The sequence below is a fragment of the Pan troglodytes genome, chromosome 12 (genome assembly GCF_028858775.2).
Source record: "Pan troglodytes isolate AG18354 chromosome 12, NHGRI_mPanTro3-v2.0_pri, whole genome shotgun sequence".
In the NCBI taxonomy this organism is placed as follows: domain Eukaryota; kingdom Metazoa; phylum Chordata; class Mammalia; order Primates; family Hominidae; genus Pan; species Pan troglodytes.
The window spans coordinates 95,365,292-95,390,949 of NC_072410.2; the positions used below are offsets into that span (position 1 = coordinate 95,365,292).

The window sequence follows — 25,658 nt, forward strand, 5'->3', positions numbered from 1 at the left end:
GTGGCATGGAGAGAGCGAGCTAGGAGTTGAGAAGGAACATAAAAGCTGTTTAAAGCTACTAACTCTGGGTTGAACTCCAGTTCCAAGTCCTTCGCTGGCTGTGTTAGTTTGAGCAAGTGCCCTGAGTCTCCTGTTATGTAAAATGAGACTAATAATAACGCTATCCCCTTCAAAAGGTGGTTTGGGGATTAAATGACATAAATGCACGTACAATACTTTACACAGTACCTGGCAGACACATACTGAGTATTCATCGTTAGCTATCGTTATTAGCCTTGCGATCCCGTGCAAATCATGTAACTTATTTGGGTACAATTCCGTCAACTGCAGAAGGCCTATCATGGAAACCGCCCTGCTTCCCTCCAGAGTTGTGAGGATTAAGAGAGTGCACTCAGAAAGTCAGGTACATCGAAGAGCGAGACGGACCGCTATGACGTAGGACCTGGGGCTGGCTGAAGGCTTGTGGGCGGGGCTTGGTCTTGAGTTTGCATGCGGCGACGGGATTGGTCAAGGAGAACATTCATGAAGCCCTCTCAAGGGCCCGCCCTAGATCTCACCGCGCTTGCGCACGTTCTGTTTGCTTCGCCGCAAAGTTACGTGTGACCTTGCGACGCGTGTTGCGCTCCGGTCGCATAAGCGTCAGTGCCTGTCGCTGCGGCTGCGTGGCGGGTTGTCCAGGTAACCACGGGAGTTGTCGCTGTCTAGGAGCATCTGAAAGACAGGTGTGCGTCATGCACTTGAAGCACCTGAGGACCCTGCTGAGCCCTCAGGTGAGGAGTTTGCGTGCCAGTCCCTCCCCCTTATGCTTTATGTTCCAAGAAAAGTGGGGGAACTGAAGTTTAATGATGTTGACCTCCTACTGTGTGCAGAAGGCTGTAAGGGATATAGCGATGATCTGGATCTTGGCCTGTCGATACAGCGTCCAGGAGGCGAGATGCAGGGCTAAGGACTTGTAGCTTTCCTTACATTTCATTCACATCAGTTGTGTACAGGCCCCATGCTGGGGTTCGTAGGAATCCCAAACCACCCGACTTATGTCCCTCCCTTCAGGAGGCTCGTATTAGAGGGTGAGGTGCACATGTAAGCAGCGAGTATGCATGTGCCCATAATTAAATAAGCGCCTTAGGTGCAAGCCCTGAAGGGGGAGTGCAAAGACCGAACCGTGTATTCTGATTCAGGAGAGGCTGGGCACTAGGGGAGGAGCCCTGAAACATGGTGAAGAAAGGGTGGGCTTTGGAGTTAGCACACCAGAATTTAAGTCCTAGCTCCACCACTACTTTCTTATTTTCTTTTTAAAATTTCTTACCTTGTCCTTATTTCAGGTCCACCACTACTTTATTTAACTATTTGAGACAGAGTCTTGCTCTGTTGCCCAGGCTGGAGTGCAGTGGCTCGATCTCACTGCAACCTCCGCCTCCCGGGTTCAAGGGATTTTCCTGCCATAGCCTCCCAAGTAGCTGGGATTACAGACGTGCGCTAGCACGCCCGGGTAATTTTTTGTTTGTTTGTTTGTTTGTTTGTTTTTTGTTTTTGTTTTTTGTAGAGACGAGGTTTCCCCATGTTGCCCAGACTGGCCACCAGTACTTTAAACAAATGATCTGATATCTCTAACTTTAGCCTTTATTATACAGTGTCTCGGAGCACTCACCAACTTCTTCATTTGTAAAAACATGAGTACTAATAGCAACTTTAGGGGACTTGGGGAAGAGTTATATAGAGTAATATACACAAAAGAGCATTGTAAACTGAAAAGCAGTGTGAAAAATTGATAGACAAGAGGAAAGGACATTCAAAATTCAAAGGACAGAATAATACAAAGCTAATAAGAATAAGATGTCTGGCCAGGCCCAGTGGCTCACACCTGTAATCCCAGCAATTTGGGAGGCCAAGGTGGGAGGATCACTTGAGCCCAAGATTCCAAGACCTCTACAAAAAAATTTTGACCAGGTGCGGTGGCTCACACCTGTAATCCCTGTACTTTGGGAGGCCGAGGCGGGCGGATCACCTGAGGTCAAGAGTTCAAGTCCAGCCTGGCCAACATGGTGAAACCCCATCTCTACTAAAAATGCAAAAATTAGCCAGGCGTGGCAGCAGCCGCCTGTAATCCCAGCTACTCAGGAGGCTGAGGAAGGAGAATCGCTTGAACCCGGGAGATGGAGGTTGCAGTGAGCCGAGATCGTGCCACTGCACTCCAGCCTGGGGGACAAGAGTGAGACTTTGTCCCAAAAAAAAAAAATTGTTTTTAAATAGCCTCGTGTGGTGGCAAGCACCTGTAGGCCCAGCTGCTGGGGTCACTGAAGTGGGAGGATCTCCTGAGCCCAGGAGGTCGAGGCTGCAGTGAGACGTGATCACACCACTGCACTCCAGCCTGGGTGACAGAGTGAGGCTGTGTCTTAAAAATAAATAAGATGTTCCATAACTGAGTGTGTAATATGTACTGGGGTACCTTAATAAAGAAATTGGGATTATGGTTTATGGATTTGCACATACATGGATTTAATCATGGTTCTAGGCCAGGCGCAGTGGTTCATGCCTATAAACCAAGCTCTTTGGGAGGCCGAGGCAGGCAGATCACCCGAGGTCAGGGGTTCGAGACCATCCTGGCCAACGTGGCGAAACTACTAAAAATACAAAAATTAGCTAGATGTGGTGGCGCATGCCTGTAATCCCAGCTACTCGGGAGGCTGAGGCAGGAGAATTGCTTGAACTCAGGAGGCAGAGTTGCAGTGAGTCAAGATCGCACCACTGCACTCCAGCCTGGGTGACAGATCGAGACTCTGCCTCAAAAAATAAATTAATTAAATAAATAAATCATGGTCCTACCACTTACAAACTGTGTATGTGAACTTGGGCAAATTACTTAATCTTTTTGGGCTTCCATTCATCTATCTGTAAAAGGGGGATAATAATAGCATCTACCTCAGTGTTATGAGGTAAAATGAGATTATGCTTGTCAAGCACTTATCAAAATGCCTATTCTATGGTAAGTACTTGTTAAAGGCAAGCTCTTATTATTTTATTCCCTACCTCACTTAATAAAACAATCTAGTGAGGTACATATTGTAGAGAAAGGAGAATTAATTGATTATGGAAATCAGGAAGGCTTCACAGAGGGTGTGGCATTTGGACAATAGGAGGAAATGAGAACACAGGCCGGGCATGGTGGCTCACGCCTGTAATCCCAGCACTTCAGGAGGCCAAGGTGAGTGGATCACTTGAGGTCAGGAGTTCAAGACCAGCCTGGGCAATACGGTGAAACCATGTCTCTACCAAAAATATAAAAAAATTAGCCAGGCACGGTAGCACACGCCTATAGCCTCAGCTACTTGGGAGGCTGAGGCAGGAGAATCGCTTGAGCCAAGAAACAGAGGTTGCAGTGAACTGAGATTGTGACACTGCACTCCAGTCTGGGGGACAGAGTGAGACTCCGTCAAAAAAAAAAAAAAGAAGGAAATTAGAACAAAGATAGTTGTGCTCTCTCCTCAGTTGGAGAAAAAAATAAAAAGACAGAGATTTGTGCTCATTGCTCAGCAAGCTGTCCATTGAATCTGTACTTTAAAAATTTCGCCGCCCTAATGGAAAAATTGGAAATGAAATCCTCCTTCAGTCTCTCAAAATAAGATGATGTCATGATGCAGGTAGGGCTGAATGCCCAGAATTGGGCAAAGCGATAAAGCAGGAGGATCAGCAAAGATTGATGAGGAGCCCTCAGGCCTTCTAACCTAATATAATGAAGAGTTAGAGGATCATAGTGATGGTGGTGTGGCTATTTTCTGGTTTGAGGATTTGCAGGAAAAGAGACTTTTTACTTCTGACTTTGGAGATAGGTGAGTTTGGAGTGTAAAGTGTCAATGTTTTAAGCCAGAACTCTAGTGTCCAAATAATTAAACAATTGGGGCAGAAGAAAAGCAGAATAAAATGTTTTGTTTTCAAGGAAGGAAACCCTTAGTAGCAGAGCTAGTCCCTTAGGACCAGAGCTAGTGTTGGAAGGGTCAGATCTGGTCAGAATAATTCACCTGGAGATAACTTCTAACTTGGGTTTCTCTGAAGTGGGTAGTTAAGAAGAAAAGAAAGTGGGATTATTCGTCCTGAGTCTCAACTCGTACTCCCCCATCCTGAACTCTCACTGTCTCTCCCTTTCCTTTCAAATAAGCCCAAACTCCTTTGCCTGGCTTCAAAGACTTCCTGAGCTGGCCTGTTTTTCCTGCCTTACCCCGTCTATTCTACTATTTATAAGGTATAATAGTTTCAAATAAACTAAATTACTGTTTCTTGTCCGGAATTTGCCTTTGCTCATTGCCATTCCTCCCATCTCAGATAACTTCCTACTCAACTGCATTCATTCTTCAAAGCTTAATTTTGATAATTGAAGCATAAAATTCTCTCAGGCTTCTCCAAACTATTGCAGTACTTTATACATACTTTAATAGGACTTTTCTATTTTGCACCATCTTATTAGATGTGGAGGCAGGATCTATGGTTTGCTTTTTGTCTCTCTCTCAGCCCCTGGCCAAGTGCCTTGATCAATAAGGTGCTCAAAAAATATTAATTGAATGAATGGCTAATGACCAAAACTTACCAGACTAATTGAATTTATTTCAGTAGCAGACCTGGAAACGAGGAGGCCATTGCAGGGATTCATTGATACAGTTGACTTAGCACCTTGCCTCTTAGTGCATTTGCATATGAGTCTCTAGAAGCCTATTGTTCTCACAGTCCAGGATCTGAAGGCCTTGGAGACCAGCATGGGCCACAGGCATCTCTTTGTTTTGAGGATAGAACCGTGACAGGAAGAAAATTGACCAGTATTACACTAGAATTAATGAAGCTAGAAATGCTTTTGGCATTCTAGACCAGCACATGGGTTTCTTTTTACCCCTTTGCCTCTACAGGATGGAGCTGCAAAGGTGACCTGCATGGCTTGGTCCCAGAACAATGCCAAATTTGCTGTCTGCACAGTGGACCGAGTGGTCTTGCTGTATGATGAACATGGAGAACGGAGAGATAAATTCTCCACCAAACCAGCTGACATGAAGGTAAACAGTGTATTCATGTGTACCTTATTTAACCTATTGATGGGGTCTTACAACCTGAAAGACGTAGTCTGCCTTCTAGCCATCGGCATAGGAAATGGCATACCCCACCTTTTTCTCAGTATAAATCCTCAAGCTCCCTTAGGAGCACACATATGCCTTTTTTTCTCTTTTCTCTTTCATGTGTACTCATTACTTCTTTTTCTTTCTTTTTTTTTTTTTAAACTCTTAGTATGGCAGGAAGAGCTATATGGTGAAGGGCATGGCTTTTTCTCCTGATTCCACTAAAATTGCCATAGGACAGACTGACAACATCATCTATGTCTACAAGATTGGAGAAGATTGGTGAGGATAGAGATTGGGAGATGGGATGGCCCAGGAAAGAAGGGGAAGGCAAGAGAAATGCCTCACTGGGGAGGGGAAATACAGGGGATGAGAAGCCAAGCTTGGCCATTGAAGGCAGAGACTTTCTGGAGTCTGTTTTTGCTTTTCTGCCTTCACCTGTCCCACGTGTTCTTCAATCCCATCCCTAGAGGAAACAGTCCAAGGTCAACAGGAGGCCCTGTGAGATCCTGGAAGCCCAGAGTGATGTCACATCTTTGTTATTGTTCTGAAGCTGCTTAGGCTCCCTCATATGCCTCCTTTCAGGGCTCCTACAGAGTAGTCAGAAACACTACTGGGCCAGGGAAGAAATCTGCTCTTTCTTCTCTTCCCTCAGCATCATTTTTGGCAATTTGTTTATGGAAGTGGTATTTATTTATTTATTTATTTATTTATTTATTTATTTATTTTGAGATAGAGTCTCACTCTGTCACCCAGGCTGGAGTGCAGTGGCGTGATTGCGGCTCACTGCAAGCTCCTCCTCCCGGGTTCACACAATTCTCCTGCCTCAGCCTCCCGAGTAGCTGGGACTACAGGCGCCCATCACCACGCCTGGCTAATTTTTTGTATTTTTAGTAGAGACGGGGTTTCACCGTGTTAGCCAGGATGGTCTCGATCTCCTGACCTCATGATCCTCCCACCTCGGCCTCCCAAAGTGCTGGGATTACAGGCATGAGCCACCACGCCCGGCCTGGAAGTGGTTTTTAATATGTTTCCCTTTCTTTTGTTTGGCAGGGGTGACAAGAAAGTCATCTGCAACAAGTTCATCCAGACGGTAAAGTTCAGACCAGTCCCTGGAACCTTAGGATGAACAAACATATATCAGTATATCTACTTATAAATACAGCCAGGAGTTGCATTTCTAACATCTGAATGTGACTTTTCCTACTGCAAGGATGGTGCTTCATGGCTGTTCATGGTCATCTGCTGTCTTCCTTAGAGCCCTGCTGTGTCCTTCCCTATAGGAGATTGAGGTGGTGGTGTGTGGTGGGGTGTTGAAGTTGTTATAAAAGTGCTGGCCCACACAGATGGGGTTATCCTTTTCATTATTTCCTTTCACGCAGAGTGCTGTCACTTGTCTGCAATGGCCGGCAGAATACATCATTGTCTTTGGACTGGCTGAAGGGAAGGTAAAAGAGGGAAGGGAAACACAAGAGAGGGGGTGGTAGGGATAATGGTTCTGGAGAGAGGAATATGGTTCATCCTCTTTCTTAGGATCAAGTTGCGTACTGGGGAGAATGCATAGGGACCAGTTTTGTGGGACAGTTTTTCCTTTTTTTCTTAGGGCCTAGTTAAATACAAAATAGCCTAACCATACTTGTATCAATTTTTCCATTTTCAGGTTCGTTTAGCAAACACCAAAACTAATAAATCATCTACCATCTATGGGACAGAGTCTTACGTGGTGTCCCTGACAACAAAGTGAGTAAAGAGGAGTAGTATCACTAGAGTCTGGAAGTGTTAGGAAAATGCTGTGGGGAAGTCTGGACTGCAAGACCATAGTATGAAAGGCAGGAGAACTGGTAGCAGGAAGCACAGACAAGGTTGTGTTTGACAGAGAAAGGGGCTTTCTTGGTGAGATAAAATAGTCTCTTCCTGTATTTCTCTCCTTTCTCCTTTTTTAGTTGCTCTGGGAAAGGAATTCTCTCTGGTCATGCAGATGGTACCATCGTTAGGTATTTCTTTGATGATGAAGGCTCTGGAGAGTCACAGGTATGAATAAAGAATGTTGTGGGAGGCTTGGATCGCTTGAGTCCAGGAGTTTGAGACCAGCATGGGCAACACAGTGAAACCCTGTCTCTACCAAAAAAACAAAAAATAAATACAAAAATTAGTCGGGCATGGTGGCATGGGCCTGTAGTCCCAGCTACTCAGGAAGCCGAAGTGGAAGGATCACTTGAGCCCAGGAGGTTGAGCCTGCAGTGAGCTGAAATAGCACCACTGCACTACAGCCTGGGTGACAGAACAAGACCGTGTCTCAAAAAAAAAAAAAAAAAAAAAAAGATGCTATGGAATAGGGGATAAGGAAATTCCAGGAGCCCTCCTAGAGGAGGTTGGACTTCTAAGGCATTTGGATTGAGATACTAAGAGAGGAAGCTAGAGGAGAACTCAGGGACAGAGAAAAAGTTGGATGTGGCCACTGAGAGGATTTGTGTTTAGGAGCCTGGAGCTTACTGCTTATAAGAAGGGATGAATCAGGTGAAAGGGACCTTGAGACAAAGGGAAATAAAAACTCTTAGAGTAATGAAAAGTGAAAATTATTCCCATTTATGTAAAATAGATATATTTATGTATGTAGATTCATAGAAAAAAGAGTTAACAGTTTACTCTGGAAAGGGGAAAGGAAAAAGATGGGGGATTCAAAGGAAACTTTCACGTTTTACTCTATATAACTGTGTGTTGTTTGAATCATTTACATTAAGAATTACTTGTGGGCCGTGCCTGTAATCCCAGCACTTTGGGAGGCCGAGGCGGGTGGATCACCTGAGGTCAGGAGTTGGAGACCAGCCTGACGTGAAACCCGTCTCTACTAAATACGAAAAAATTAGCTGGGCGTGGTGGCACATGCCTGTAATCCCAGCTTTCTGGGAGGCTGAGGCAGGAGAATCGCTTGAACCTGGGAGGCAGAGGTTGCAGTGAGCCAAGATCGCATGCCATTGAACTCCAGACTGGGCAACAAGAGTGAAATGCCATCTCAAAAAAAAAAAAAGAATTACTTGTATAGACCGGGCACAGTGGCTCACTCCTGTAATCCCAGCACTTTGGGAGGTCAAGGCGGGTGGATGACCTGAGGTCAGGAGTTCAGGACCAGCCTGGCCAACATGGTGAAACCCCGTCTCTACTAAAAATATAAAAATTAGCCGGGCATGGTGGAATGTGCCCGGAATCCCAGCTACTCGGAAGGCTGAGGCAGGAGAATTGCTTGAACCCGGGAGGGGAGGTTGCAGTGAGGTGAGAACGCGCCACTGCACTCCAGCCCCGGCGACAGAGTGAGACTCCATCTAAAAAAAAAAAAAAAAGAATTACTCATATAATACTGAAATTTGACCCTCCTTAAAAAAAGAAGCCCTATGCTCTTTGTGGGCCCAGACGGTGTTGGTTAATGTGTAGCACATCTCCTTTTCTGAGGAGCTTTACCAGGTGCATATTAAAAATTTCCAATACATGCTGGGCGTGGTGGCTCACGCCTGTGATCCCAGCACTTTGGGAGGCTGAGACGGGCTGATCACAAGGTCAGGAGTTCGAGACCAGCCTGACCAACATGGTGAAACCCCATCTCTACTAAAAACAGAAAAATTAGCCTGGTATGGTGGCACACACCTGTAATCCCAGCTACTCAGGAGGCTGAGACAGGAGAATCGCTTGAACCTGGGGAGGCGGAGGTTGCAGCGATGAGATCGTGCCACTGCACTCCAGCCTGGGTGACAGAGTGAGACTCTGTCTCAAAAAAAAAAAAAAGAAAAAAGAAAATTCCAATATACAAGCATTTTGAGGTTTTTCTAGAGCACAAGGTCAACCCCTATGTGTATAGGGCTGTGTGTGTGTGTGTGTGTGTGTGTGACAATTTGTGAAGAGTTCAGGATTAGGATGTGTTGGGATAGGGAAATGTTGGAAGAGATTTCTGCAGGGTATGATGGTCAGAGTGAATGTACCAGGTGTTGAGAGTGAGGAATTTCTCGGGTGGAGTCTTCGAAGAGTGATTGAAACCCTCTACTTCTGTCTTAGGGGAAGTTGGTTAACCACCCGTGTCCACCCTATGCCTTGGCATGGGCAACCAATAGCATCGTGGCTGCAGGCTGTGATCGGAAAATTGTAGCCTATGGAAAAGAAGGCCACGTGCTACAAACTTTTGATTATAGCCGTGACCCTCAGGAGCGGGAGTTCACCACAGCTGTATCAAGTCCTGGGGGCCAGTCTGTTGTGCTAGGAAGTTATGACAGGTAAGTCCCCTTTCCGGTTTTATCTACTGCCTACTTTCCCTGCGAACACTCTCTGCTTTAGCCAAATTATTCTGAGCCAGAGTGCGAGACTGGAGCAGAATCAAATGTATGTATGTAATTCATGCACTTTCCTCTTCCTGCTCCCGCTATCCATTGGTGTGCTGGCAGTTCCAAAATGTCCTGGGCTCTTGTTTTGTCTCTGTGCCTCTCCCTGCACTTCCACAGCAGAATTCATCTCTATTTTCTGTTTCCATTGCCCCCTTTGAGACCGCTTAGAGTTTCTCACATTATATTACAGTTTGTTGTTTGCAAACTACTGTTGTTTAGCCAGATAGATGGCTAAATCAGAGTCCTTGAGAAGGGGGCTTATTATTCATCTTTTCAGTGCCTAGATTAGCATCTATATGCTATATATATCTAAGATATGCTCAGATGTTTGGCGAATGAATGAATGAATGATGGAACAGCAGATAAACGCCATGTTCCAGGTCTCATCATTTCTCTGGCATGTGTTTAACCCCAGCTTTATCAGTCCTGTCTTTCTATCCCCTTCAATCTTATGTCTCCTCGTATTCTCTTCTTTCTTCACTGACTCCTACCATTTATCTCCTTGTTCCATATTTTTTTGCTCCTAGTAGCTTATTTTTCTCACCTGCCCTGGTCTTTTTGTTTTCTCTGCTCCCCTCACTCTTATTCTGTTTTAGTTTTGCCTTGATTTTCCCAGCTTATTTCCTGTGTACCTTTATATCCTCTTCTGCTAGACTGCCTAGCTTGTCTGTTCTTTTTATTTCCTTTCTTTTCTGATATAGCAAGACTAATTTCCTTTGGTTATCAGCCCATTTGCACTCTTTAGCACAACCTCAATCTCTTCTAAAAGCCACATACTTTATTTCAGGCTTCGGGTGTTCAACTGGATCCCTCAAAGAAGCATCTGGGAAGAGGCAAAGCCCAAGGAGATTACCAATTTATACACCATCACTGCCTTGGCCTGGAAGCGGGATGGCTCACGGCTCTGTGTGGTGTGTTACTAGTAATCCCTTTCTGGATTGGTGACTTTCACCAAACTAGAAAAAAATCCTGCCTTATCCTAAAGCACTGTTCCCTGACACTACAGAATCTCCTCTTTCCTTTTGACCCTGACCTAAAATTCTGGCATTAAAGGCAGGAAAGAGAAATTCATACTTTACCCTAGGTCACAAAAGGGACAAAAAATTGTGTGTAGGCAGGGCTAGTTTTTCCCTTTTATCCCATTAATATGTTGTGCCCTTGAGTCCAATGATTGTAGCCTCTTTCCTTTTGGTAATTCCAAAAACTGCCAGCTCTTTCACTGCCAACTCTTCTCTAGACTCTAGAGCTTAGGTTTTGAGGATGTCTCTAGATACTCTCCCCATGCCAGTGTACTATGTGTGTGACCTTTTATGCTGTCACTTTCCCTTCTAGGGCACACTATGTGGTGGGGTGGAACAGTTTGACTGCTGCCTCCGAAGGAGTATTTACAAGAACAAGTTTGAGTTGACGTATGTGGGACCTAGCCAGGTAAGCAGGATGGTAGCCTACTGCACTGAGACCTTGCGTGGCTCATTCCTCCTTATAACATTTCCCTGCCTTCTGGCCACAGCCATAGTTCAAATTTAATCTTCATCCCTCTGGAAGAGCTGTTCTGGGCAACAGAATATGTCAGGGCAACACCGTGGTAACTTTCCTGCTGTAGTTCTTGCAGCTTATTATAAGAAAAGTTTTGGCTGGACACAGTGGCTCATGCCTGTAATCCCAGCACTTTGGGAGGCCGAGGCGGGCGGATCACAAGGTCAGGAGATTGAGACCATCCTGGCTAATATGGTGAAACCCCGTCTCTACTAAAAATACAAAAAAATTAGCCGGGCGTGGTGGCGGGTGCCTGTAGTCCCAGCTACTTGGGAGGCTGAGGCAGGAAAATGGCATGAACCCAGGAGGCGGAGCTTGCAGTGAGCCGAGATTGCACCACTGCACTCCATCCTGGGTGACAGAGCAAGACTCTGTCTCAAAAAAAAAGAAAAGTTTTAAGCACCAGGCATAAGGTGTGCAGAGATTGCCACTTAAGCCTTCCTGACTTAAAACTTTACTGGCTACACACTGGCAATTGGGCAGTTGGATAAATAGGATTATAAATGTGAACTCTGTTGTTTTAAGGCCTCTGAGCTCACTGTGTATGATGTTGCAAGCTAAAAATTTCTCAGTTCCTGGGCCCACTTTTCTCTTTTTTCTACCTCTGTCCTTCCATTTATTATACATTGGTTTCTTCATTCTTTTGTTCTTTCCAGAAACATTTATTCATTCTCTACTATGTGTCAGCAGTGTTAGGCATTGGGAATACACAGATAATTATCTGTAAGACATTGTCCCTTGATCAAAGAGATCATTATAACAGAGGACACAGACATATCAAAAAATAATATTAGCCAGATGCAGTGGCACATGCCTGTAGTCTCAGCTACTCAGAAGGCCAAGACAGGAGGATTGCTTGAACCCAGGAGTTCAAGGCCAGTCTAAGCAACATACTGAGACCCTGTCAAGTCAGTCAATCAACTGATCAATACATACACTATGATCAATGATATATAAGGTTTGTACAAAGACCATGAGAACATAGAGTGATTGGTTTTACCCAGTGGAACTTTCAGAATTATATAAATTATGAGTGTCAAAAGAGATAATATAGGAAAGCATTTCATAAATAGTAAAGCCCCATATAAACATAAGATATCATTACTATCAACAATATCCTAGACCCAGGGAAGAAACAAGGTATTAGCTTTGTTTAGTGCTATGGAGGTGGGCAAAGGGCATGGTTGTTCACCCTTCTTTTGGGCTGGGGAAGCCTAAGGGGCTCAGACTTGTCCTTTACCAAGGTGATTGTGAAGAACCTGTCATCAGGAACCCGAGTGGTGCTCAAGTCACACTATGGCTATGAGGTGGAAGAGGTGAAAATCCTAGGAAAGGAACGTTACTTGGTGGCTCACACATCAGAAACACTGCTGCTGGGGGACCTGAACACTAATCGGCTTAGTGAGGTAGGAACCAAAATTGAGGGTAGGGTGGGGAATGGGGCATCTTGGCTTAATATTTGTGGGGACCCAAAATCCCTAGGGGTAAGCTCTCCATGAGAAGTTCTAACATTCTGGTGTAGGGGACCTGGTTTCAGGGAAGGAGACCCAGGAGTTTTATAATCCCAGAGTATGAATCACCATATTTGGACTGTTTTTATGCCATCTCTCAGAAAATCTCTCTGGTTTCTCTCAGGGACCAGAGCAGATTCTGATACAGCACCTCTTTTGTGTAGTGCCAAAGCCTACGTAAATATATCTTTCCACTTCCCAACCTGTCATTCTTCATTCTTTCGGCATTATCTTGGGTATTTATCCACATTGCTTCTTAAGTCTTCTCCCGTTACAGATAGCCTGGCAAGGATCTGGTGGCAATGAGAAGTATTTCTTTGAAAATGAGAATGTGAGTAGAGCTTGATTCACCATCACCATCTTGATAAGCCTCCTTCTAGCTTCTGTGTCATAAAGATGGCAAGTTGCAAGGGATAGGGAAACAGCAGATAAAGAAACAGGGAGGATGAAATTGGCAGGGTAAGAGAACAAGGAGAAAAGTGGTAGTCACCTTGAACTGACAGTACACCTCCCACTACTGTCTTTCTTCATGTAGCCTTTCCACCGTATAACAACTCCATTTTTCCCAGGTATGCATGATCTTCAATGCCGGAGAGCTAACCCTGGTGGAATATGGGAATAATGACACCCTGGGTTCTGTACGCACTGAATTCATGAACCCCCACCTCATCAGGTAACCTCACAAGATTCTCTGAATCCCTGAAACCCAGAATAATTCCTTTTGGACTCCTAAATTCTGTGTCCTCCAGTTAATCCAAAAGCTTCAGCCAGGTGTGGTGGCTCATGCCTATAATCCCAGCACTTTGGGAGGAGGAGGCAAGCAGATTACTTGAGTCCAGGAGTTCAAGACCAGCCGGGGCAACATGGTGAAACCCCCTCTCCACTAAAAATACAAAAAATTATCCAGGCATGGTGGCACACCCCTGTAGTCCCAGTTACTCAGGAAGGTGAGGTGGGAGAATCACCCGGAGCCTGGGAAGTCAAAGCTGTAGTAAGCTGTGATCACACCACTGCACTTCAGCTTTGGCAACCAGAGTGAGACCCTGTCTCAAAATAAATAAATAAATAAATAAAAGCTTCATCCCATATGGTACTTCAGAGCCTTTAATAAACATCCCAACTACCTCAGCCCATTTTGCCTTACCTCACCCTTCATGTTTCAGTGTTCGTATTAATGAGAGGTGTCAGCGAGGAACAGAAGATAATAAGAAATTGGCTTATCTTATTGATATTAAGACTATTGCTATAGGTGAGTAAGACTCTCTCATAATTTTAATAACAAAATAGATGTTTATATCACACTTCCATACCACAGGATTGCGTTCAGTGGGGAATGCAGGAATCTGAGATGCACCAGGTAAATAGTAACTCCACATGTACAGTGGATATATATGAAATGTTTAAGTCAATATGTGTGCATCTGTACCTGGATATCTAGATGTAAAAACAAAGGTTCAGTCCAGGCACAGTTACTCATGCTTGTAATCCCAGCACTTTGAAAGGGCAAGGCAGGATGATTTGAGCCCAGTAGTCCAAGGCTGCAGTGAGCTATGTTTGTGCCACTGCACTCCAGCCTAGATGATGGAGTAAGACCCCATCTCTTAAAACAAAAACAAAAACAAAACCCAGAGGTCCATATAATTATTCACGTTCTTTAGACATATATCTTAGGGTTGGCAAATTGTGAGTAGTAGAGAAGGCCCATTAAATTTATGAATTTTCCTGTTTAGACTTCATAGAATCATAGACTGTTAGAACTGGAAGAGGTCTTATTTTTTGTATAGTTTATCATTAGTAACTAATAATGACAGAAATTTTATTTGCATTTCACAAATATTAACATATAAGATTTATAAATCTTATATGTTCATATTTTTATCGTGAAATGTTTCAAGCATAAAAAGTAGTATAGAGAATAGCATTACCTATACAATGTAGCTGTTAAAAATGGGGCTCTGGGCCAGGCACAGTGGCTCACACCTGTAATCCCACCACTTTGGGAGGCTGAGGCGGGCGGATTGCTTGAGCTCAGGAGTTTGAGACCAGCCTAGGCAACATGGTGAGACCCTGTCTCTATGAAAAAAGAAATTAATTAAATTTAAAAAAAAAAGAATGGGACTCTAGAGTCAAACCATCTCAATTCTCTACCTATGTGATCTCAGGAAGTTACTTCATCTTTCTATATCTCAATTTCCTCTTCTACAAAATAGGGATAAAAATAGTACTTTATATGAAATACACTTATCCCTGGTACATAATAATAAATGTTAGCTATAAATAATGATATTTTTCTTGCTTTGGCAGTACATATATTAAAATTGGAATGATAAAGAGAAGATTAGCATGGCCCCGTGCAAGGATGACACACAAATTTATGAAGCTTTCCACTTTAAACCAATTTTTTAAAAGAAGATATTATCACTTGTTTATCCATACCCAGTTCTGTCAAATCCTGACATTTTGTTATATTTACATTGAATCATTTTATATCCTCCCTCTTATTGATGGGCATTTAAGTTGCTGATTTTTCACTATTACAGTGATTCAGTTAGTTCCATGCCTAGAATGGAACTGCTAAATCATAGAGGAGCTGTGTCTTCAACTTCACTAAGTATTTCCAAATTGTTCTCTAAAAAAGTTATACCAATTTCTATTCCCACCAGCAGTTAGAGTTTCTATTGTCTGACATCTTCTGTAATACTTGAAATTGCCTGACTTCATAATTTGGCTTAAACGTGATATATATAAAATTAGATCTCATATTAATTTCATATATAATAATTATTGACCATTTATATTTCTTCTTCTGTGAATTGCTAGTTCCTAACTCTTACCCATTTTTAAAATCAGAGTGTCTCTTCCTCATTGATTTGAAGGAGTTCTTTGCATATGCTTATATAGACTTTGGTGGTTATTTGCATTGCAGATATTTTTGCCTCAGCCTGTGGCTTGTCTTTTCTCTCCTTTTGGGAGTCTTTTACTGTTCAGACATTTCACTTTAAAATAGTCCTTTTTTTTTCACTTAAAAAAAAACCAGTTTGAGGCCGGGCACAGTGACTTATGCCTGTAATCCCAGCGCTTTGGTAGGCCAAGGTAGGCGGATCACCTGAGGTCAGGAGTTCAAGACCAGCCTGGCCAACATGGTGAAACCCCGTCTCTACCAAAAATACAAAAATTAGCCGGGCATGGTGGAGGGCACCTGTAATCCCAGCTACTCGGGAGGCTGAGGCAGGAGAATCACTTGAACCGGGGAGGTGGAGGTTGCAGTGAGCTGAGATTGTGCCACTGCACTCTAACCTGGGTGACAAGAGTGAAACTCCGTCTCCAAAAAAAAAAAAGAAAAGAAAAAGAAAATAGTTTATGATGCTTTAAGTCTAATTTAAGAAATCCTTTCCTATTCCCTCCTATATTTTAACATTTTTAAATTTTGCTTTTCACCTGGAATTTGTTTTTATGTATAACGTGGGTAGCGATCTAATTTTATTTTTTTCCATATGTTTAACCATTTGTTGAAAGTCCATTCTTCACCCACTAATTTGTAATGCAATCTCTGTCACAAATCAAGTTTCCATATACATGAGTCCATTCTTAAAATAGTTGCACATTTCATGAATATTATATTTCACATTAGGTTTCTGCACTCAGAAATGTAGGTATCTATAATGGAAACAATAATGTAGACCAAGAGGCCTAATATTCGAGCAGCAAAAATGAGTTGTGAGAACTTGGACAAGCAATTTCACTCTGTGGGTCTCATTTTCAATGTATGTAAAATGACAGAGTTCAAGGCCGGGTACGGTGGCTCATGCCTGTAATCCCAATACTTTGAGAGGCCGAGGCGGGCGGATCACCTGAGGTCAGGAGTTCGAGACCAGCCTGACCAACGTGGTGAAACCCCATCTCTACTAAAAATACAAAAATTAGCCGGGCATGGTGGCGGGTGCCTATAATCCCAGCTACTCGGGAGGCTGAGGCAGGAGAATCGCCTGAATCCGGGAGGTGGAGGTTACAGTGAGCCGAGATCGTGCCACTGCACTCCAGCCTGGGTGAGAAGAGTGAAACTCTGTCTCGGGGAAAAAAAAAAAAAAAAAAAAAAAAAAGTTCTTCTCTTAACTTTTTTGGGCTATCAACCCTTTGGAGTATCTAAAATCGTAGACCTTCTCAGAGAAAAATATATACTGTACACACATAATTTTGTGTATAATTTCAGGGTTCTGAGGAGTTAGGGCCGTCGCCACTCTAGAACTCTGATTCTACTTATAATTGGGGCATTAAAATGTGGCTTTATCGGCCAGGCGCAGTGGCTCACGCCTGTAATCCCAGCACTTTGGGAGGCTGAGACAGGCGGATCACGAGGTCAGGAGATTGAGACCATCCTGGCTAACATGGTGAAACCCTGTCTCTACTAAAAATACAAAAAATTAGCCGAGCGTGGTGGCTGGCGCCTGTAGTCCCAGCTACTCAGGAGGCTGAGGCGGGAGAAAAAAAAAAAATACGGCTGTATCATTTTCCTTTTTTTTTTTTTTTTTTTTTGAGACAGAGTCTTGCTCTGTCATCCAGGCTGGAGTGAAGTGGCGCGATCTCAGCTCACTGCAAGCTCTGCCTCCCGGGTTCACGCCATTCTCCCGCCTCAGCCTCCCGAGTAGCTGGGACTACAGGTGCCAGCCACCACACCCGGCTAATTTTTTTTGTATTTTTAGTAGAGACAGGGTTTCACCATGTTGGCCAGGCTGGTCTCCAACTCCTGACCTCAGGTGATCTGCCCACCTCGGCTTCCCAAAGTGCTGAGATTACAGGCATGAGCCACCATGCCCTGCCGATTTTACTTTTTAATTAAAGGAAGATTGTTTTTTAAATTGGTCTTCACAATTATGGACACCAGTGGACATTTGGTCTTTAGCTTAAGCATATATAACAAAGTGAGGCCCATTGTTCATTAATAATGGATATCACTAAAACTTATAAATAGGCTTTGATCAAGAGACCCCCTGAAACCATCCCAGCCAACCCTAATTGGTCTGCTCTAAATGTGATAGTTTCTGATAATGTCTAGAAGATTCAAACCAAACTAAAATATTCATCCTCTGCAGTGACCAGCCTAACTTTAGTCAGAGGTTTGTCTGTTGCCTTCCCCACCATCCACCCTTGCAGTGCTCTTACACAGTAGGCATTCAAATATACGGGTGACTTCTTAGAGCATGTGACCATCAAGGTCATTGATTCATCAGCCTTGTCTCACTGCTGTATTGTATCAGGCTTATCTTTAATGTGCTCAGTGCTGCCTTCGAGGGGATTCTGTGAGTAGGAGAAGCCACTTGCTCAATAGTTCTAGTCTGCTCTGAGGTAACTCCATAAGCCCCAGAGAGTGATGACATTTCTGTGGGTCTGGACCTTTTGAGTTAACAACATAGTTAAACAAAACCTCTACAATTCTAAAAGAGACCTAGCTTCCTAGGCATCCTAGCAAAATTATATGTGTTGGCCATACTATGTACATGTGTGGAATCTCTCTTCTTAACCCTGTCTCCTTTATTCTATAGTGGATCTGATTGGTGGCTACAACATTGGCACCGTCAGTCATGAGAGCCGTGTGGATTGGCTGGAACTTAATGAGACTGGACACAAGCTCCTCTTCAGAGACCGGAAACTTCGTGTGAGAAGAGCTACTAAGGCCTTAGGCATTGGCTGGCCCACAGAGGGTGTGAGACAAGCTGCCACCAGGGACTGAGGGAGGCAGGATGGAGCACATTGTCTTTGCTGTGTCATCAACATGGCAGAAGGCACAGAAGAATCAACATTCTCTGTAGCTGATACCAAAACTGATAGCAAAACCCATCCTTTATTACCTCTTTTTTTTTTTTTTTTTGGAGACAGTGTCTCACTCTGTCACCCAGGCTGGAGTGCAGTGGTACAATCTGGGCTCACTGCAACTTCTGCCTCCCGGGTTCAAGTGATTCTCCTGCCTCAGCCTCCCCAGTAGCTGGGACTACAGGCACGTGCCACCACACCTAGATAATTTTTGTATTTTTAGTAGAGATGGGTTTTCACCATGTTGGCCAGGCTGGTCTCGAACTCCTGACCTCCTGGCCTCAGGTGATCTGCCCGCCTCTGCCTCTCAAAGTGCTGGGATTACAGGTGTTGAGCCATGCGCCCAGCAATCCTGTATGACCTCAGAGGTGATTGTATTATGGCAACAAAGTCAAGAAGGGAGTTTGGAAGTTGGTGTCTCTTACTATTCACAGTCTGTGCCCTCAGGAAACTTCCTTAACCCTGCATTCCTCCTCCTCATGCCTAGCTGACCTTCACCTAGACCTGCTGTCCAGTGCTTTTCAGCCACGCTTATCTGATAGCATGAACTGGCTGGAGGACAGCCTCTTCGTCCCTCATTGATTCTCATCCCAATATGGTAGCACCAGAGTCTTCAACCTCAGATCAAAGAGACAACCTGATGACTTTTCATTTCAGTGAAAGCCACATCACAAATTTCTGGATAATTTAATTTTTCTAGTGGCCTGCCATTTGTAATCCAAGCTGGTAACTCTGGCCCAGAGTTATTTCAAGAAGGAAAGTCTGACCTTCACCTAACTTAAAATTCCTGGGATGTAGATCTTTGTTCTATGGGTCATCTCTTACTTGACCAGAGTTAGGATATACCAGCTCAGCAGAAAGCAGGTCAGTAAGCTTTGAAATGCAGCATGAACCTGAGTGGTGGGTTAGCTCACCACATCTCACCATTAGGAAAATGGTCAAAAGCAGGAGACAACCCCACATCCCTTTCTAATTGTGTTACCTGCCTTTTCTTTTTTCAGTTGCATCTGTATGATATTGAAAGCTGCTCTAAGACAATGATCCTCAACTTCTGCTCCTATGTGCAGTGGGTCCCAGGAAGTGATGTGCTGGTAGCTCAGAACCGAAACAGTCTGTGTGTATGGTACAACATTGAGGCACCTGAGAGAGTCACCATGTTCACTATTAGGGTATGTTGGACACTAGGGGCCCTCAGATGTGGTATTGAGCTGATTAATTAGAGCCATGAGGAGACTCTGAAGGCTACTTGGTTTTCTGTGTCCACCACCCTTAATCTCTGTGATAGAATTGGCAAATAAAGCTTAGACTTATGGACCAGCCCCCAGAACCATCCTTTTTCAGATTCCTGACATTATATTAGACCCTTGGAGTATGGGTTCATTACAGTGGCCCCGGGAAGTCACCAGGTCATAATATGGAGATCCCTGTAGGCTGGAAGATCCCTGATAGGAGAGGCAGTTCTAATGTCATCTCCTTCTGTGCTGATTCTCCGTTATAAGCCATTCAAAGTGCCTTTTTTTCTCAAATTACAGATCAGCTCTTCTCTCCTGTCCTACCACAACATCATACATACCCAGTAGTCTTCCAAAATCTGGGAGGAGCCAGAGAAAACGAGAGGCAGGCTCCTGTGCTAGGCTAGGAGTGTGTGTGTATGGGTAGAGCGCTTGATGCTTTCTTTTTGTCCTTTTCCATACCTTTTTAAAATCTCCTTTTTACCTCATTTTAAACTGATTAGGGTCTAAAATTTATTTGTTTAGTTCTTTCTTTCTTTCTTTTTCTTTCTCTTTCTCTCCTTCTCTCTTTTACTCTTTCTTCCTCTCTTTTTTTTTCTCTCTCTCTTTCTCTCTCTTCTTTCTGAGACAGGGTCTCACACTATCTCCCAGGCTGGAGTGCAGTGATACAGTCATAGCTCATTGCGGCCTCAGCCTCCTGGGCTCAGCCAATCCTCCTGCCTCAGCCTCCTGTACAGCTAGGACTACAGGTGCATGCCACCATGTCCAGCTAATTTTGTGTTTAATTTCTTTAAACACCTTTTATTTTCTCCACATTTCGGGTTTGAAGTTATATGTCCTGTTTCTGTAGAGGTTACCTTGAAAGTTTAACATGTAGTTAAATGAACAAAGTCTAAAGTTAATCAGCATCTAACCACTCCCCTGCAAACAATACAAGACTTTAACTTTCATCTTCTCCCCTTTGTCATTGTTGTCCAGTATTTTAGTTCTAATCTTATTTTGTCTCCAAAGTTAGGCATGATTATTTTATTTTATTTGAGACAGAGTCTCTCTGTCACCCAGGCTGGAGTGCAGTGGCGTCATCTCGGCTCACTGCAACCTCCGTCTCCTGGATTCAAGAGAGTCTCCTGCCTCAGCATCCCAAGTAGCTGGGATTACAGGTACCTGTCACCATGCCCAGCTAATTTTTGTATTTTTAGTAGAGATGAGGTTTCGCCATGTTGGCCAGGCTGATCTCGAATTCCTGACCTTAGGTGATCCACCCGCCTTGGCCTCCCAAAGTGCTGGGATTACAGGCATGAGCCACCACGCCCTGCCTGATTATTTTATAAGACAGGATTCATTTAGATTTACCATCAAGGTACCAGTTCCTTTGTTTACCTTTTCTTGCAATGCTAATCTTCCCTCTGGAATGACTTTTCTTCTTCCTGAAGAATATTATTTAGAAGTTTTTTGTTTCTGTTTTTTGTTTTTTGAGACAGGGTCTCACTCTGTTGCCCAGGCTGGAGTACAGTGGCACGATCTTGGCTCATTGCAACCTCCACCTCCCAGGTTCAAGTGATTCTCCCACCTCAGCCTCCTGAGAAGCTGGGATTACAGGCATGTGCCACCATGCCTGGCTAATTTTTGTATTTTTAGTAGAGACGGGTTTCACCATGTTGGCCAGGCTAGTCTCGAACTCTTGACCTCAAGTGATCCGCCTCCGTCAGGCTCCCAAAGTGCTGGGATTACAGACATGAGCCACTGCGCCCAGCCTTATTTAGAAATTTCTTTAGTGAAAGATGATAAATTTTCAGTTTTTCATTATCTGAACATGTTTTTATCTAGCCTTTGTTCTGAAAAGATGCTTGGACTCAGTACCCAGTTCTAGATTGACAGTTAATTTTTCTTAATTTGTAAATGTTGTTTCATTGATTGACTTCCATTGTTGTTCGGAAAAATTTATCATCAGCCATTTCTGTACAGGTGATCTGTCTTTTCTCTTTGGTTTCTCTTTTTTTTTTTCTTTTTTTTTTTTTTTGAGACGGAGTGTCGCTCTGTTGCCCAGGCTGGAGTGCAGTGGCGTGATCTCAGCTCACTGCAACTTCCGCCTCCTGGGTTCATGCCATTCTCCTGCCTCAGCCTCCCGAGTAGCTAGGACTACAGGCGCCTGCCACCACGCCCGGCTAATTTTTTGTATTTTTAATAGAGATGGGGTTTCACCGTGTTAGCCAGGATGGTCTTGATCTCCTGACCTCGTGATCTGCCCGCCTCAGCATCCCAAAGTGCTGGGATTACAGGCGTTAGCCATCGTGCCTGGCCTCTCTTTGGTTTCTTTTAAAGTCTTCTTTTTTAGGACCGGGCACAGTGGCTCACACATATAATTCCAGCACTTTGGGAGGCTGAGACAGGCGGATCACTTGAGGCCAGAAGTTCAAGACCAGCCTGGCCAACATGGCGAAACCGCATCTCTACTAAAAAGAACAAAAATTACCTGGGCATGGTGGCGTGCTCCTGTAATCCTACCTTCTCGAGAGGCTGAGGCATGAGAATTGCTTGAACCTGGGAGGCAAATGTTGCAATGAGCCGAGGTTGTACCACTGCACTCCAGCCTGAACGACAGAGTAAGACTCTGTCTCAGAAACAAACAAACAAACAAATCTTCTCTTTTTCTTAGGTGTTTTGAAGTTTCACTACAATGTGTCTAGATATAATTTTTTTTTTTTTTTTGAGACAGAGTCTTGCTCTGTCATCCAGGCTGGAGTGCAGTGGCACAATCTTGGTTTACTGCAACCTCTTCCTCCCGGGTTTAAGCAATTCTCCTGCCTCAGCCTCCTAAGTAGCTGGAACTGCAGGCGCATGCCACCACACCCAGCTAATTTTTTGTATTTTTAGTAGAGATGGAGTTTCACCGTGTTGGCCAGGGTGGTCTCAATCTCCTGACCTTGTGATCCGCCAGCCTCAGCCTCCCATAGTGCTGGGATTACAGGCATGAGCCACTGCACCCAGCCATAAATTTTTAAAATTTATCCTGCTTAGTATAGATTGTGTTTCCTGTGTTTATGAATACACATATTTTCATCACTCTTGGAAGTTTCTTAGTTATTATCTCTTTGAACGTTCTTCTCCTCAGCCATTCTCTAGTCTCTTCAGAACTCTAGTTAGGCAAATGTTAGATTTCTTGTTTTACATTTTTAATTTCTCTTTCATAGTTTCTTTCTTCCTGCTCCATGCTTCATTCCGGATAATTTCCTTTTTTTTTTTTTTTTTTTTTTTGGAGACAGGGTCTCATTCTGTTGCCCCATGCTGGAGTGCAGTGGCGTGATCTTGGCTCACTGCAGCCTCGACCTCCTGGGCTCAAGCTATACTCCTATCTCAGCCTCCTGAGTAGCTGGGACTACAGGCGTATGCCACTACAGGCGTATGCCACCATGCCCTGCTTTTTTTTTTTTTTTTTTCAATTTTCTGTAAAGACAAGTTCTCACTGTGTTTCCCAGGCTGGTCTCAAACTCCTGGGCTCAAGCAGTCCTCCTGCCTGAGCCTCCCAAAGTGCTGGGATTACAGGCATGAGCCACTGCATCTGGCCTCTGGATAATTTCTTTAGATCTGTTTCGATTCATTAATTTGCTTTTTATCATTGTCTAATCTGCTATTTAAACTGTACATTGAGTTTTTTACTTCAAATATTAAATTTTTCTTTAAGTTTTATTTGATTATTTCTCCAGTCTGCCTGGCCATATTGATAATTTCTTATTCCTTGCTTAATTTTTCATTTCATCTTTTAAGGTATTTAGGTGCTTCATAAATAATTATTTTATATTCCATAACTGGGCTTAAAAACAAAACAAAAACAAAATGAAACAAAAAAACAGGGTCTCACTTTGTCACCCAGGCTGTGAAGTGGCATGATCATGGCTCACTGCATGAGCAAACTCCTGGGCTCAAGTGATCTCTCACCTCAGCCTCCTGAGTAGCTGGGACTACAGGCACATGCAACCACACCCAGATAATTTTTTTTTTTTTTTCAGTAGAGATGAGGTCTCGCTATGTTGCCCAGGCTGGTCTTGAACTCCTGAGCTCAAGTGCTCCTCCCACCTTGGTCTCGAAAAGTGCTGGGATTACAGGTATGAGCCACCGAGCCCGGCCTTTAACTGTTATTTTTAATATCTGAAATTCTTGAAGGTCTAAAACTGTTGTTTGTAGTTATTGTTTACTTTTTCATAGTGGTTGGTTTCCTTGTATTTTTTTCCTTTTTATTGTGAGCTCATGTTGCTTTGAATGTATTTTTTTGGAATCCTGAGGGCTTAAAATGGATATGTTCTCCTCCAGTGATGATTCGGTCTTGCTTCTGCAGGAATCAGGCATATTAATGATCTGTAACCATTTCTTTTGTTCCCTTTACTAAAGAGTGGATCCTAGGTTTAATTAAGGATTTTCAAATTCAGACTCCCCATCCTGCTGGAGGGCCTGAGGTTTATTCTCATGACACTGCATTTGCTTTCGGGACAACTGTACTTTTCTCATTTGCTCACTTTCTTTTTTTTCTTCCTCAGGATTTAGCTTATTGACCTTTTTCTTTCAGTCTGTCTTTTTCTGAGAGAGAAGGGTAGGATATGGGTAGGGAATATTCTTAGTGATTTCTTCAAGTAAGCCCAAGCAATGCATTAAAAAGTATGTTCCAGGTTCAAGTCATATTTTAATGAGAGATCCCTTAAGAATATCTTACTCTTATGGTACTGCTGGAAGCAGAAGTGAATGCCACACTTTATACCTCCAAGAGTTGGTGCTGTCATAGGAGTATGCTTTAACCCAAGGATATTGCTATAAATGAAGTATTTTTTTATGCTTGAGAGAAACTAAAATGTTAGGAAAATCAGGGCCGCTGTGACTCTCTTGACCACTGACTGGGTCGGATGAGGGTGGGTCTTTTCTATAATTGATTCAGTGGAAACTAACCTGAAATTGGGGTGGGTGGGGGGATAAACTTTTACAGGGTGATGTTATAGGTCTGGAGCGGGGCGGGGGAAAGACCGAGGTGATGGTGATGGAAGGTGTGACTACTGTTGCCTACACATTGGATGAGGGCCTCATCGAGTTTGGAACAGCCATTGATGATGGCAACTACATCCGGTGAGAGGCTGGCCAATAACCAGTGAGGTGGTGGGAGAGTCTGGTTCTGAGAGGGGAGGACCTGGGGTGGGGTGTAAAACTGGCCAGCACTAATAAGGATCCAGTGATCCTGGGAGGAGATGAGACAAAGATGGCCCTTCCCCCTCCCCTTGCCCCATCACCAGTCTTCTGCTGTATCTTCCTAACCCATTCCTCATTCATTATGCTTTGCTTCCTTCCCTTTCCAGGGCAACAGCCTTCTTAGAGACTCTGGAAATGACCCCAGAAACAGAGGCAATGTGGAAAACCTTGAGTAAACTGGCACTAGAGGCAAGGCAACTACACATTGCGGAGAGGTGAGGTAGACATGTAGAACAGAGGTGCCACGCAGCTAGGAGGGATAATCACACGAGTATTTTCCCTGTGGGCTACTCCAATCCGGTGTTAAGGTACTCCCTCCCTTCCCACTGCCAGCAAATAGCATAGAGCCCTTCTGCAGTACAATATTCCAAACACTCTCCCATCCTAGATTATAAGAGTATGCCTTGACCAGGCATGGTGGCTGATGCCTGTAATCCCAGCACTTTGGGAGGCTGAGGTGGGCAGATCACAAGGTCAGGAGTTCAAGACCAGCCTGGCCAACATGGTGAAACCCCGTCTCTACTAAAAATACAAAAATTAGCCAGGCGTAGTGGCGGGCGCCTGTAATCCCAGCTACTGAGGAGGCTGAGGCAGGAGAATTGCTTGAACCCAGGAGTTAGAGGTTGCAGTGAGCTGAGATTGCACCACTGTACTCCAGCCTGGGTGACAGAGCAAGACTCTGTCTCAAAAAATATATATATATATGTCTTGGCTGGGCACGGCGGCTCATGCCTGTAATCCTAGCACTTTGGGAGGGCGAGGTGGGCAGATCACTTGAAGCCAGGAGTTTGAGAGCAGCCTGGACAACATGGCAAAACCCCAGCTCTACTAAAAATACAAAAATTAGCCGGGCATGGTGGTGCGCACCTGTGGTCCCAG

At 44.0% G+C, this 25,658-nt stretch overlaps 1 protein-coding gene and 1 non-coding gene across 5 annotated transcripts in view; both read left to right on the top strand.

Moving 5' to 3' along the window:
* The first annotated feature begins 486 nt into the window (after positions 1-486).
* Positions 487-25,658, top strand: part of IFT172 (intraflagellar transport 172) — a 44,303-nt gene continuing 19,131 nt past the window's right edge. For 2 of the 4 annotated variants that reach the window (XR_010149591.1, XM_016948252.3), the window contains exons 1-18: positions 488-770; positions 4,893-5,036; positions 5,266-5,378; positions 6,150-6,189; positions 6,479-6,544; positions 6,757-6,836; positions 7,040-7,127; positions 9,141-9,355; positions 10,251-10,374; positions 10,796-10,891; positions 12,244-12,405; positions 12,788-12,841; positions 13,080-13,183; positions 13,674-13,759; positions 18,051-18,163; positions 19,320-19,487; positions 24,523-24,659; positions 24,887-24,994. Coding sequence is in view for 3 of the 4 variants with exons in the window: in XM_016948252.3 (XP_016803741.1) it covers positions 732-770; positions 4,893-5,036; positions 5,266-5,378; positions 6,150-6,189; positions 6,479-6,544; positions 6,757-6,836; positions 7,040-7,127; positions 9,141-9,355; positions 10,251-10,374; positions 10,796-10,891; positions 12,244-12,405; positions 12,788-12,841; positions 13,080-13,183; positions 13,674-13,759; positions 18,051-18,163; positions 19,320-19,487; positions 24,523-24,659; positions 24,887-24,994 (1,937 nt within the window). In the remaining variant the exon portion in view is untranslated. Of the gene's footprint in view, positions 771-4,179; positions 4,238-4,892; positions 5,037-5,265; positions 5,379-6,149; positions 6,190-6,478; positions 6,545-6,756; positions 6,837-7,039; positions 7,128-9,140; positions 9,356-10,250; positions 10,375-10,795; positions 10,892-12,243; positions 12,406-12,787; positions 12,842-13,079; positions 13,184-13,673; positions 13,760-18,050; positions 18,164-19,319; positions 19,488-24,522; positions 24,660-24,886; positions 24,995-25,658 lie in introns of those variants that run through there. The other 2 variants (XM_003308933.6, XM_063790010.1) reach the window with 2 other exon arrangements.
* Positions 14,803-14,904, top strand: LOC112208209 (U6 spliceosomal RNA). The gene has a single exon (XR_002942634.1). It is a non-coding gene; the product is annotated as a U6 spliceosomal RNA (small nuclear RNA).